The sequence below is a fragment of the Lampetra fluviatilis genome, chromosome 70 (assembly GCF_964198595.1).
Source record: "Lampetra fluviatilis chromosome 70, kcLamFluv1.1, whole genome shotgun sequence".
In the NCBI taxonomy this organism is placed as follows: Eukaryota; Metazoa; Chordata; class Hyperoartia; order Petromyzontiformes; family Petromyzontidae; genus Lampetra; species Lampetra fluviatilis.
Window position 1 is genome coordinate 4,793,934 of NC_136344.1, and position 14,210 is coordinate 4,808,143.

General features: G+C 48.5%; 1 protein-coding gene across 3 annotated transcripts; it reads right to left on the reverse strand.

The window, feature by feature from the left end:
* Window positions 1–306: 306 nt before the first annotated feature.
* LOC144952788 (uncharacterized) lies at window positions 307–6,394 on the reverse strand. 3 transcript variants are annotated; one of them, XM_078883260.1, is made up of 4 exons: window positions 6,047–6,394; window positions 5,694–5,747; window positions 5,372–5,459; window positions 307–3,005 (listed from the first exon to the last, which is right to left on the reverse strand). In XM_078883260.1, exon 4 carries the CDS (start codon window positions 2,993–2,995, stop codon window positions 1,814–1,816), a length of 1,182 nt encoding a protein of 393 aa, XP_078739386.1. In that variant the 5' UTR covers window positions 2,996–3,005; window positions 5,372–5,459; window positions 5,694–5,747; window positions 6,047–6,394; the 3' UTR covers window positions 307–1,813. The 3 variants fall into 3 exon arrangements, with proteins under 3 accessions (XP_078739386.1, XP_078739384.1, XP_078739385.1); XM_078883258.1 differs by having other exon boundaries at window positions 307–3,080; window positions 6,047–6,390; XM_078883259.1 differs by lacking the exon at window positions 6,047–6,394 and adding an exon at window positions 5,985–6,001 and having other exon boundaries at window positions 307–3,080.
* Window positions 6,395–14,210: the final 7,816 nt, after the last annotated feature.

Sequence of the window (14,210 nt, forward strand, 5' to 3'; positions counted from 1 at the left end):
ACAACTTTAAAACATGCGTGTTCAGTACAGCTGTGTATGCCTGCGAGACTTGAACATTAAAAAAGATAGATATAAGATATTGCCACTAGAAATGTATTGATATAGTAGGATACTACATCTAAGCTGGACCCAAAGAGTGACTAACATAGAAGAAAAAGGTTGAACATAGAAGACCTGATGCAGGCAGTGATGAGAAATAAACTGCCACTATTTAGACACATATGTAGGATGAACAAGAAAATTTAAAGTGTATTGTTCGGAATAAATTAAAGGAACAGGAAAGAGAGGAAGACCTAACAGGGAAGACCTAACAGAATGGCTTGACACAAGAGATCGGTGCCATAAGGATGTGCATATTGGCACAAGAGAGGTAAGTGGAAACAAATGACAAAATGTGCAGTGGCCACTTACGGGCTATCTGCTAATGCAGGGGTGGGGAACTTTTTTTCTGCCAAGGGCCATTTGGATATTTATAAAATAATTCGCGGGCCATACAAAATTATCAACTTAAAAATTAGCCTGTTATATTTCGTCAAACATTTAATTAACTCACCCCTAATGTGATGGCTGGAACTGCTTCTCTTTGGTGAGGCGTGTGATGTTCGCTGGTATTGATGTTGCTACTCACAACTGCTTTTCCAGGTTTGCTCCTAGATTTATTGAATTTCGAGTCCCCGCCTGCGGTTGCATTGGCAGGGCCAGACCAAATGGTTTCGCGAGCCATATACGGCCCACGGGCCAGACGTTCCCCACCCCTGTGCTAATGAATTGTGATGATGCTAGTTTGCACTCCTATTGCGTTTTTTTTATTATTTGTTGTCTGAACCGGCCCTACTTAACATCTGCAAAAAAGAGCTTTATAGCTCATCGAATTCATCCATTATGAATACATATTTTGATTTTGATCGGCCAGTCATTGCAATCAACCCATGGCACCTGGTTCTGCCCAGTGACCTCCGGCCAGAGCATTCAACATTTCTCGTGGCCTCAAATTTCACTTCGACTGGCACAAGCGCCTTGGTGACATCACCGCCACTTAGTGGTGAACGGCAGTTGTTGTGAATGTTTGTATTGTGTGCGCACTGTATATGTATGCTACGTGTATGATTTGTGCGTGTGGTGGATGTGTATGTTGTGTCGAGTATACCGTGTGTGTGAAGTTAAAGAAATCTGAAAAATAAATGTGTAAAAGAGGGAGCATTGCAGAAAGGCAAAGCCACATATGACAACCAATTTAATGGTAATGTTCAACAGTTAACAGAAAATTTAAATCGTGTCATGCATAACAATAAAATTATACTTCTATATTACGAAAAATAAACCCTACTTCTTTGCAAATCGACAATATTGCATTATTACACTGAAATTACATATTTACTGAAAGCTTTCACTGGTTGGATTACGCCTACAGTTGCATGCATTCTTGTAGGGAGAGAAGCCTGTGAATAACGTGAACACGATGGAGCTTCTCTGGGTCACGTTCTTGGTTACAGATCTTCCTCGACCCCACTTCACGCGTCCAGGGCGCTCCTATTGTTTTTTTCCGTAAATCACATCAACACCTCCACATCCACAAACTCCTGGGGGTCATCTCTCCCTCACAGGCCGAATCCTCCTGGTTCATGCTGCCTCCATCCACGGGTCCTAGAGCCAAATATTCATCTTCCCATTCCACATCACTCCTGACCACGTTGTAAGGGGAGGGGGATTTACCTCTAGTTCATTTGGTTCATTGCTGCACTTAAGATTTTCTCTAGCCTTCGTGTGGATCTGCCCATGACTGTTTCGGCATTTTGACCGTATAAATGAATTCTCACCAGTGTGTGTTCTGCTCATGCTTCATGCTGCCGCAATCAAACTGGAGGTCAGGTCCTGGAATCCAATCTTCATCTTCACATTTTACTTTCACTTCTTCACATTCCACCTTCACTCCTGGCCACATTGAAAAGGGGGGATATTGTTCTGGTTCCTGTTTAATAAGAGATGGGGTCACTGCAGCACTTTGACTCTCACTTGTGGATTTGCCATTCCAGTCTGTGTGGGTCTTCTCTTGACTGTTTTGGACTTCTGACCTTGTAAACGCATCCCCACGCACATTGCACGTCAAAGGCATTTCGCCTGTGTGCATTTTTTGATGTCTGTTAAGATGTGATGAACGTGAAAATGACTTCTCACACACTGTGCACTTGAAGGGCTTTTCAGCGAAGTGTGTTTTCTGATGTCTGTTAAGATGTGATGACCGTGTAAATGTATTCCCACACAGAGTGCACTTGAACGGCCTTTCACCTGTGTGTTTACTCTGGTGAATATGTAAATCTTCTGACTGTGTAAAAGCCTTCCCACACACAGTGCACTTAAAGGGCATCTCAACTGTGTGTGTTCTCTGGTGAATATGAAAAGATCCTGCATGTGAAAATCCCTTCCCACATACAGCGCAAAAGAAGGGCTTTTTACCAGTGTGTGTTTTCTGATGTGTCTCAAGATGCGATGACCGTGTAAACGCATTCCCACACACTGTGCACTTGTAGGGCTTCTCGCCGGTGTGTGTTTTCTGATGTCTGTCAAGATGTGATGACCGTGGAAATTCCTTCCCACAAACAGTGCACTTGAAGAGCTTCTCTCCAGTGTGCGTTCTTTGGTGAATACGCAGAGATCTTGAATCTTTAAATGCCTTCTCACACACCGTGCATATGAAAGGTTTTTCATGAGTGTGTGTTTTCTGATGTGTGTCAAGATGTGATGACCGTGAAAATGCATTCCCACATACGGTGCACTTGAACGGCTTCTCGCCAGTGTGTGTTTTCTGATGTCTGTCAAGATCTCCTGACCGTGTAAATGCTTTCCCACACACAGTGCACTTGAAGGGCTTTTCGCCAGTGTGTGTTCTCTGGTGAATACGCAGAGATCGTGCATCTTTAAATGCCTTCCCACACACAGTGCACTTAAAGGGCTTCTCGCCAGTATGTGTTCTCTGATGTTTCTTCAAATTGCCCATCTGATCCGTGCTGTATGAACAAAGGGCGCATTGGTGCCTTTTAATTCCAGGCTGTGTCGAGTCTCTCTGCTCCATGTGATTGATTCTGTAGATATATATTAAACACAATATAAATAAAGTTTACTACCTGTAAAAACTTGTTTTCATTGATGAACAAAAGGGTGGCATAGATTAAACTGCTGAACCCAAACAACTACTTGCAAACTACACCGATGTGTATAAGGATTAAGAATTAAAACCAGTATATATGGGATGACCCAAAAATACAGGTGTTAAGATGTTAAAACACCAAAGAGACATCCATTATTGCAAGACATCGAGTCTGCATCACCTACACATCATGTTTGTGGTAAAGCATGCAAACAAATATGCTTTGAAAATTATGTACGCATTATCCTTGGAACTGGTTGGCCTACACCAGAGCTACAGCCTTCGTTCTGGCCTTGCCTCACCAGTGTTAGAACAAAGAACAATGCCACAAAAGGTGAGCAGTACAGGACAATGCAAATACCAAAGCATTAATAGATCGGGTTGAGCAGTTATATCTCGATAGAATGTTAATGGCAGTCAGTTTGAACATTTGTTAAACTAAATTAAATAACCCTAGATATCTGATTTGTTACGCGTTTTAATACGTGATTAGTTTAACACGTAGGCTTTTGCGACCAATATTCATAAGGTTTGTGGGTTAGATCGCGTGAGTATGTGTCGTAACCCTCTACCACCCGATACAGCCAATTAGTAAGGGATTTGTCACGTAAACAAAATAACAAATAGTTACTACTTGAGCCCACCGGTGTGTTGGAGAGTAAATCCACAACATTTACAATTTGAGTACGACGTTTCGCTGGTAATTACATCCAGTTAAGATGACAATAACCCTGTGTAATTCGTTAAAATAAAGATTGTGTGCTTACTTTTTGTCTACCCTTTATTTATTTTTTAATTACTCTAAAAATACGTAATTGGGAAACACATGGTAATCGTTGATCCTGTACTACAAAAAGTTGCAGGGCTCTTTGGCACGGTGTGAAAAAAGTTCAACATACATTATCCAAATAAGGCCAGTGTTATTTACAAATGTTAGTTGTTTTGCATGTGCTTGTTGTACAACCACTGCCAACGGGACCTCACCAAACAATCCACTGAAACTGGCATTGGCCAAACATGACATTGTAAAAGAAAAAACTGGATTTGCAAATGACTCAACTGGTTCGGATTACTGCAAAACACCGTCACCTCTACCGCGAAAGTTGGCAGAGCACTGCTGGACTAGTCTTAAGACTGACCGAGGTCAAGTAATCAGACAGACGTAGAAAAGTTTAACACATAGGCTTCGCGACCAATATTCATAATTAAATAAAGGATTTAGTTTTAGATCGCGTAAGTATAAATGTGTCGAAACTCTCCACCACCCGACACGGCCAATCAGTAAAAGATTTGTAACATAAACAAAACGCCAAATACTTACTACTTCAGCTCACCGGTGTGTTGAAGAGTGAATCCATAACATATACAATCCGAGTACATTTCAGATCGGGCCGATTTGCCAGATGCTGGATGTAATTACCAGCGAAACGTCGTACTCAGATTGTAAATGTTGTGGATTCACGTTTTTACACACCGGTGGGCTGAAGTAGTAACTATTTGGCGTTACTGATTGGCCGTTTCGGGTGGTGGAGAGTTTCGACACATTTACACTTACGCGATTTAATCCAAAAACTTTTATTATGAGATGAAGGCAAATTACACGAGAATCACCAAAGACGATAACAGCAGCAGTAAGGGCTGCAGGCCAGCCTTGTGTGGGGTAGGCGCCACATTGTAAATGTTTCAGTTTTTTTAGTTTTGCTCCGTTGCCCCAAGCTTGCATTTTGGTGTGGAAAAATCGGTGGGAATTTATGTGCGTACAATTTGTACTGTATACTTTTTAACACGTAGGCTTTCGCGACCGATATCATACGTAAGTTTTTTGTTATTTGGGTTAGATCGCGTAAATATTTGCGTATATACATGTTGTGGCTTGGCTCTCCAACAAACCGGTGTGCTGTACTAGTGACGAATTGTCCACGTTCTGTTTACGTGACAACCCTTACAAAATTTCGATTTAAAGCTTTCGTGAGTGCAGGGATTCATCTTCTTGGTTCTTTCGGTAAAGTCATGTAGAATGGAAACAATAAAAATAATAAAATAAAACAAAATAATTCTCACGACGTTTCTGCCACAACGCAAGCAGCCGTCATCAGGTGAAGACCAGGCCTGTGTCGGGTGGTGGTGGGTTTTAACGACACATTTATATACTTACGCGATCTAACCCCCCCCCCCCCAAAAAAAAAAAACTACTTTATTTACATTAATTTATCATGACTCGCTTACCTTTGTCTCTATTGTGGCACCATATGGTTGTCTGTATTGTTTGTTGTTGATGGAAACTTGCTGGACCCCCTCAGTCACTACTGGACATCTGTGAAAAAGAGCGTGATAGCCCATCAGATGTCCTCCTCCTGCGGTTCTAAAATACCGCTCATTATTCCGTTGTATCACAACCAATCCGCAGTGCAAACTGTACGTAAAAGCAATGAGGCAAAGAGAGAGATCAGAACAACAAAACACACACAAGGAGTCGGTCACGTAAATTAAAGTTACATAGACACCGGCGCGATTGTGCCGTGGGACGAGGTTTGCGTTGTGGGCTGACCAGAGTGGAATGCGCGGAGTCTCTCCTCGGCGAGGTGCAGCAAACAGAGGGGGCCTGAGGACAAACGAAAACGAGAATTTAAAAAAAAATCAGCCGAGAGGCAGCAGTCTCAGGGCCCGCACGGCTAAGCCCCCCTCCGCCTTGTAATGTTACAACCTGTACATCGATTTACACAGCTGCTATATTTATTCTCTCCATTGATATGCACAGACAAAGAAGGCATAGGGCGAGGCTTTGCGCCTGGGTAAACAACAACAACAGCAGCAGCTGTAGCAGTGGTGGTGATCTCACACGGGAGACATCAGCAGCTGTAGTAGCAGCTGTAGTAGTAGTGGTGGTGGTGGTGATCTCACACGGGAGACGTCAGCAGCTGTAGTAGCAGCTGTAGTAGTAGTGGTGGTGATGATCTCACACGGGAGACGTCAGCAGCTGTAGTAGTAGTAGCTGTAGTATCAGCTGTAGTAGCTGTAGTAGTAGTAGCTGTAGTAGTGGTGGTGGTGGTGATCTCACATGAGAGACAGCAGCAGCTGTAGCAGTAGCAGCTGTAGTAGTAGCAGCTGTAGTAGTAGCTGTCGTAGTGGTGGTGGTGATTTCACACAAGATACAACAGCAGCTGTAGTAGTAGCTGTAGTAGCAGTAGCTGTAGTAGTAGCAGTAGCTGTAGTAGTGGTGGTGATCTTACACGAGATACATCAGCAGCTGTAGTAGTGGTGGTGGTGATCTCACACGAGATACATCAGCAGCTGCAGTAGCAGTAGCTGTAGTAGTAGCTGTAGTAGCGGTGTTGATCTCACACAAGAGACATCAGCAGCTGTAGTAGTAGCTGTAGTAGTAGTAGCTGTAGTAGTGGTGGTGGTGGTGATCTCACACGAGATACATCAGCAGCTGTAGTAGCAGTAGCTGTAGTAGTAGCTGTAGTAGTAGTGGTGGTGATCTCACACGAGAGACATCAGCAGCTGTAGTAGTAGCTGTAGTAGTAGTAACTGTAGTAGTGGTGGTGGTGATCTCACACGAGAGACATCAGCAGCTGTAGTAGTAGCAGCTGTAGTAGTAGCTGCTGTAGTAGCAGTAGTAGTAGCTGTAGTAGTAGCAGTAGCTGTAGTGGTGGTGGTGATCTCACACGAGAGACATCAGCAGCTGTAGTAGTAGTGGTGGTGATCTCACACGAGAGACATCAGCAGCTGTAATAGTAGTAGCTGTGGTGGTGGTGATCTCACACGAGAGACATCAGCAGCTGTAGTAGTAGTGGTGGTGATCTCACACGAGAGACATCAGCAGCTGTAATAGTAGTAGCTGTAGTAGCTGTGGTGGTGGTGATCTCACACGAGAGACATCAGTAGTAGTAGTAGCAGTAGCTGTAGTAGTAGTAGCAGTAGTAGCTGTGGTGGTGGTGATCTCACACGAGAGACATCAGCAGCTGTAGTAGTAGTATCAGCAGCTGTAGTAGTAGTAGCAGTAGTAGCTGTGGTGGTGGTGATCTCACACGAGAGACATCATCAGCTGTAGTAGTAGCTGTAGTAGTAGTAGCTGTAGTAGCTGTGGTGGTGGTGATCTCACACGAGAGACATCAGCAGCTGTAGTAGTAGCTGTAGTAGTAGTAGCTGTAGTAGCTGTGGTGGTGGTGATCTCACACGAGAGACATCAGCAGCTGTAGTAGTAGCTGTAGTAGTAGTAGCTGTGGTGGTGGTGATCTCACACGAGAGACATCAGCAGCTGTAGTAGTAGCAGAGACGTCAGAGCGAGCGTCAGAGCCCCGACGCGAGGAGCGTCTCGCGCCGATGACGTCACGGGGAGTCGCGTGCCCCAGAAACGGCGGGGTGGGAGGGGTGAGTGGGGGGGGTCAGTGGGTGTGTGAGTGGGGGGGTGTGGCTGGGTGTGGGTGGGGTGTGAGGGGGGGGTGTGTGCGGGGTGTGGGTGGGGTGTGAGTGGGGGGGGGGGTGAGTGTGGGGGTGTGAGTGGGGTGTAAGTGGGGGGTGTGAGTGGGGTGTGAGGGGGGTGAGTGGGGGGGGGGTGTGAGTGGGGGGGTGAGTGTGGGGGGTGTGAGGGAGGGTGAGTGGGGGGTGAGTGTGGGGGTGTGAGTGGGGGTGTGAGTGTGTGGGGTGAGTGTGCGGGGTGTGGGTGGGGTGTGAGTGTGGGGGGTGTGAGTGGGGTGTGAGGGGGGGGTGAGTGGGAGGTGAGTGTGGGTGTATGAGTGTGGGGGGTGTGAGTGGGGTGTGAGGGGGGGTGAGTGGGGGGGGGGGGTGTGAGGGAGGGTGAGTGGGGGGTGAGTGTGGGGGTGTTAGTGGGGGGTTTTAGTGGGGGGTGTTAGTGGGGGGGGAGGGTGGGCTGTGAGTGGGGGAGGGGTGAGGGGGGGAGAATAAGGGGGTGAGTCGGGGGAGGTGGGCGTGTTTAGATAGGGGGTGAGTGGGGAGAGGGTGAGTAGTAGGGGGTGAGTCGGAGGGGTGAGTGGGGGGGGTGATTGGGGGCAGGAAGTGGTGACGAGTGAGTGGCAGCGGGAGTGAGTGGCGGAGGGTTGGGTGAGTCGTGGGAGGTGAGAGCGGGGGGTGTAAGTGGGGGGGGGGGTGATTTGGGAGAGGGTAATGAGGGGAGTGAGTAGGGTGTGAGCGGATTTAGTTGGGGTGTGAGTTGACGGGATGAGTGGGGGCGGTGATTGTTATGGGTGAGTGGGGGAGGTGAGTGGTAGGGGAGTATAAGGTGGGGGGACGGGTGAGTGGGGGGTGTGAGTGTAGAGGGGTGAGTGGGGGGGGCAGGGTGAATGGTGAGTGTGGGGGAGGCGAATGGGGGGGGGGTGAGTGGGGAGGCTAAGTGGGGTCATGTTAGTTGGGGGGTGAGTGGGTAGAGGGTGATTGGAGAGTGAGTAGGGGGGGGGGTGAGTAGGGGGGGTGAGTGGAGGGGGGGAGGGGTTGGTGAGTGGAGGGGGGGTGAGTGGAGGGGGGGTGAGTGGAAGGGAGGGTGAGTGGGGCAGAGTTACTTGGTGGGTGAGTGGGGGGGTGAGTGGCGGGGAGGCCGGGAGGGGGGCTGGGTTAGTGGAGGCAGGGTGAGTGGTGGTGGGTAAGTGGAGGAGAGAGGAGAGGGGGAGCGTGGGGTGGTGAGTTGGAGGGGTCAGTGGGAGTAAGTTGGGGGGATGAGTGGGGTTTGAGTGGGGTTGTGGGTGAGAGTCGTGATTGGGGGGAGCTCGTTGGAAGGTGAGTGGAAGAGGTGTGTGGGGGGTGGTAACGGTGTGGGAGCAGGGGGAGTGGGGCGGGGGGTAGTAGGGGTGAGAGGGAAGGCCTCGGCAAGGTAAGGTAAAAGTACCTTACCTTTTACCTTACCACAATACAATCACTCTACCCTACCTTATACCCTTTAGCAGGTAAGGTAAAAGGTAAAAAGCAACGAGCCTACCTTTACCCTTACCCCGTACAGATTACCCGATTACAGGGTAATTACTGGTGTACTTCACATGAAAAAGGTTTATAACGGTAAATGCTAGGTAGAGCGCTTTATATACATATAGAATACTCTCGATTACAATTTTACACGCTATCTTTGAACTCGTCGTTGTTGTATCCTCAAATCTTGTAACTCAATTTTAACCCACTTCTCAATGTGGTATCGACTGCAAACTTCGTATACTTGTTTCATACGAATGACAATACTGTATTCTATCATAAAAAAAATAAGAAATAGATTTTTAAACATTCTTTTTTACATTTTATGTTTCGGCTTGGATCTTATTGTCAACGGTCAACTGACGTTGGCTGTAATTGGCCACGGTCCCTTACGTTATGGCAAGCTTCGGGGCCACTTCCTGGATTCATATACTTCCTGGAGTCGTGGAGTTTTGCCATTACTAGCACATTTCATAAAAGCGTGTTTTTAAAAACTTTTTAAAAATATTACTTATTAAATGGAGGCCATGGACTGCGCCACGGAGCTTTTAGCGGTAAACAAGGTACCGTATTTACCGGGTAATACTCCGCGCTACCTTTACCCTACCGGGTAATTCTTTCGAGCTACCTTTACCCTACCCTTTACCTTACCCCTTGGCATGTCGACACCTTTACCCTTTTACCCGGTAAAAAAGGTCAATTACCTTACCTTGCTGAGGCCTATGTGTGGGGACAGGGTGAGTGGTGGGGGGTGAGTGGGGAGGTGAGTGGGAGGGGGGGTGAGTTGGGCAGAGTTCGTTCGGGGGTCAGGGGTGAGTAGAGGGGTGAGTCGGAGGTGTGGGTGCGGCAGAGTTAATTGAGGGCTGAGTCAGTGGGGGTGTAACAGAGGTCGCAAACGGGTTTTGATTCCTTACCCGTACGCGTACCCGGCCGCACCATAGTCGCAAACGGGTACCCGTACCCTACCCGATACCCGGCTACCCGTACCCAGCCGGGTATCGGGTAGGGTACGGGTACCCGATTGCAGGCGCGGGTGGGTTGATTCTAGGAACTTGAATTGTGAGAAGAGACAAGACGTTGGGAAATGAGTGACAAACGGTTACTCACCAGTGACTCACGGCCTTCTCACTCATTGGTTGGGGTGAGTCACGTGCGGCTACCCGTACCCGTACCCGGCCGCACCAGGGTCGAAAACGGGTACCCGTACCCGGCCGGGTACGGGTAGCCGGGTATCGGATAGGGCACGTGTATGGGGTACCCGATTGCGACCTCTGGGGTGTAAGTGGGGGGGGGGGGGGTGACTGGGGAGTGAGTGGAGGGGGAGGTGAGTTGGCAGATTTAGTTGGGGGGTAAGTGGGTTGGGTGATTGGTAGGGGTGAGTGGAGGGGTGAGTGGGATAGGTGAGTTAGGTGGGTGTGTGGGGGAAAGGTGAATTGTGGGGGATGAGTGGGTGGTGAGTGAGGGGGGGGTGAATTGGGGGGGGATTAGGGGCATGGTGAGTGGTGGGGTATGAGTGATGGGGGGGTGAGTGATGGGGCAGGGTGAGTGATGAGGGGGTAAGTGGGGAGGGTGAGTGGTGGGTGATTGGGGGGGTGATGGGGGGCAGGGTGAGTGGTGGGGGTTAGTGGTAGGGATTTGTGGGGGGGGGGGGGGCGAGTGGGGGGTGTTAGTGGGAGAGTGAGTGGGGAGAGCCTTTGTAGGGGGGTTAGTGGGGGTTTGAGTGGGAAGGCTGATTGGGAGGGGTGAGTGGGGAAGAGTTAGTTTGGGGGTGAGTGGGGAGAGGTTGAGTGGGGGGGTGAGTGGGCGGGTGAAGATTCGTGCTGGATGCAGTCACATTTGCTAACATGATTTGTATTGGAAGTTAAATTGTAACATGCAATTTTATTGAGGGACTGTCTGTTGCCTAAGTGTGATCTGGGACTGTATTTGTTTTGTAGTGGGTAACAAACTGGAGGGAACTTTCACTTAGAGGCCACACCTTTATTATATCAATTTAACAACTCAACGAGCTACAATACGAAGAGATAACACGGCCCCTTCACCCGATATGCTAGCTCGCCTCTGCGGCTATTCCTACGGCTACCCTGCCAGGGCTTGAGTCTTCACCGACGTCTTCACTGGTTATAAGCTCGGAGCTTCACTGGTACAGCTCCAGCCTCACCCAAGACAGGGGTTCCGCTTTGCCGATAGGGGTCTTCTCTTCAGGGCTTCAGATGTTCAGTCCTCTTCAGCTGGACGATACTGACTCGAGCCGTTCAGAGCCCTGACTTATATACAGGGTCCCGGCTCACTCCGCCCCTGACCACGCCTCCCTTCCAGAATTTTCTCGAAGGTCCTGGAGAATGAGCTCATCCCCCAGCCCCCTTCCGGGGGCCTGGGGTCCCAACCGTTGGTCCCGATGCTTCCCCCCAGGGATTGCCCAGGGCCAACTGCGCATCATTATTGTTGAGCCGATCCGGCCTCCCTTCCGCTCTCTACTGGCCTGAGATAGTACTGCCAGCTACAAGTAGTGGCGATCGTGGCCAACCCAGCCACCACAGTTTTACTGGCTTTCCGGAGCTTGGGAAGTGATTATACAGTTTTAAGTAATATACGTTATCTATTTACTTAAGGGGCACCACGGTGGTGTGATGACATATTCCTCGCCTGATATGCAGGAGGTCGCGGGTTCGATCCCGATCCAGACCCTGGCGCCTACATATTTGGAGTTTGACATGTAAGCTTTCGCAACCAATATCATCTATAATAGTTTTTTTGTTAGAGCGCGTAAATATATAAATGTGTCGTTAAAACCCGCCACAAATCTGTCTGTTGCCTGATGAAGCTAGTTTTAATTACTGGCGAAACTTCGTACTCAGAATGTAAATGTTGTAGCGTGGCTCTACAACACACCGGTGTGCTGTACTAGTGACGAATTGGCCACGTTATGTTTACGTGACAACACATACTAAGGGCACGCAGCACTGCGCTACAAACCCGGCAGAGACCCGAGTTCGATTCCCGGTCACGGCCACCATCAACACCAGTGACGGTGATCTAAACTGGTCATGGGCCTCCCCTAGGTCAAATCAGCCTCAACCGTGTACCCAGAGCGGTGTGTAAACATCACGATCCCAACCCTTCCTGTGCCGTTCCGGCCTTCATAGGTGGTGCTCGCTAACAGCGCTTGCCCCAACATACTCTTAGGTTTTTTCGGTAAAGTCACGTAGGTAAAAACAAAAATAAATAATAAAAATAATAGAAATAATAGAAATAAAATAATAAATCACGACGTTTCGGAGGCAACACAAGTCTCCGTCATCAGGTGGGACCGTCACAGCTACATTTACTGTATCACCTGATGACGGAGACTTGTGTTGCCTCCGAAACGTCGTGATTTATTATTTAATTTCTATTATTTTTATTATTTATTTTTGTTTTTACCTACGTGACTTTACCAAAAAAACCTAAGAGTATGAATCCTTGCAGTCACGAAAGCTTCAAATCTTGCCCCAACAGTTCGGTAAAGGCTACACGGGGGCTATCTGTATTTGTTTTGCCCCCCCCCGCCTCCAGACTGTCCCCCTCTGATCCGTCCCTTCCGTGCTGTCTCCAAACTTCTGAGTGAATAAAAAGCAAAATGTGCCGATCATTTGTAATTAATTTGCATTGCATTTATTTGAACACGTGTTTATGCCTCTACGGGAAATGTGTTGCTTATGGTGAATGTATTGCGCTTTAATATACCATGTAGTAATAACATGGAATGCTTTGTTGCCGTTATAAAGATGACGAAAAAGAATAGGCTGTACCATTTCCAGCAATAATACAACAACCGCCATTCGCCACTAAGTAGCGGTGACGTCACCACGACGCTTGTGCCAGGCCATGTGCACCTTGAGGCCCCGGGAAGTGTCGAACGCCCGCTGGCAGGAGGTTACGGGTCAGACCCAGGTGCCACGGGTCTACTGACTGAGATGACTCAGGTGACTGGCTGATGCACCACCTGTGCCCCCTACTGTGCCAACTTGCTGTACTTTAGCCACCCGGCGCTCCGCTCGTTGTTGTGAGCGTCGCTCCTCCGCCCTCCGTTGTTGTTGGAGGGCGACTGCCTCCAACTGCCCAGTAGCGTCCTTCACGAGCCTCCTCCACAGAGGCCGATCTTGACACCGCTGGTACCAGTCATCGGCAAGTCCACTTAGCTCCACGTCCTCCTGTACCACATCACTCCATCTCTTCTCTAGGCCGTGCCGCGCCCGCTGAGCTCCCTCGATCCGGCCGAACAAAAGCTGTTTAGGCATGCGGTGGCTGGGCATGCGGGCTCCATGACCTAGCCAACGCTGCCTTGCCTGCCGGAGGAGCTCACCAATGGGACTTTGCCCAGATCTTTCAAGGATTTGTGAGCTCCTCACACAATCCAGCCTGCTGATTAAACCCAGGATTGATCGTAGGCAGGCCAGCCTAAACGTTTCTAACCAGCGAAGATGCTCCATTTGGGGGGTCCACGTTTCACAATAATACAGGAGGTGGTAAGACATCCATGCACAAAATAAACACCCATTATTGCAAGGCATCGAGTCTGCATTCACGACACACGCAAATGTACTTTGACAATTAATATAATGTATGCATTATTCTTGGTAGTGATTGGCCTACACCAGAGCTACAGCCTATTTTATTGCCTTGTCTCACTAGTTTTATACCAGACATCAATACCAAAAGGCGAACAGTACAATGACAATACAAATAGCAAAGCATTAATAATGGGTGAGTGGGTAAGTGGGTGGGTGAATTAGTGAGTGGATGGGTGGTTGAGTGAGTGAGTGGAGGTCTGAGTGAGTGGGTGGATGAGTGAGTGGGTGGGTTCTGGAATAATCGTCTGATGATGTGAATGAGTGCTTGAGTGGCTGAATGAGTGACTGGGCGAGGGAGTAAATGGGTGACTAGTCAAGTTGGTAAGTGGGTCATTGAATGTGCTTGTCTATTAATGTGCATGTGGAGAGCGGTAGCGAAGCAGGGAAAAACCCGGCGATCCGAGTTCGAATCCCGCTCACGACCAACACCAGTGACAATTAACTGAACTCAGCCTCAAATGAGTACCTGGTGTGGTGTTTGGTAAACATCACCACTGGGGAGACAAAGGCAAGCCGGACGTGGTGTTGGCCAC

Excerpts from the sequence above, each read along its gene's own strand:
- LOC144952788 (XM_078883258.1), bottom strand. The coding sequence starts at position 3,070 with ATGGAGCAGAGAGACTCGACACAGCCTGGAATTAAAAGGCACCAATGC.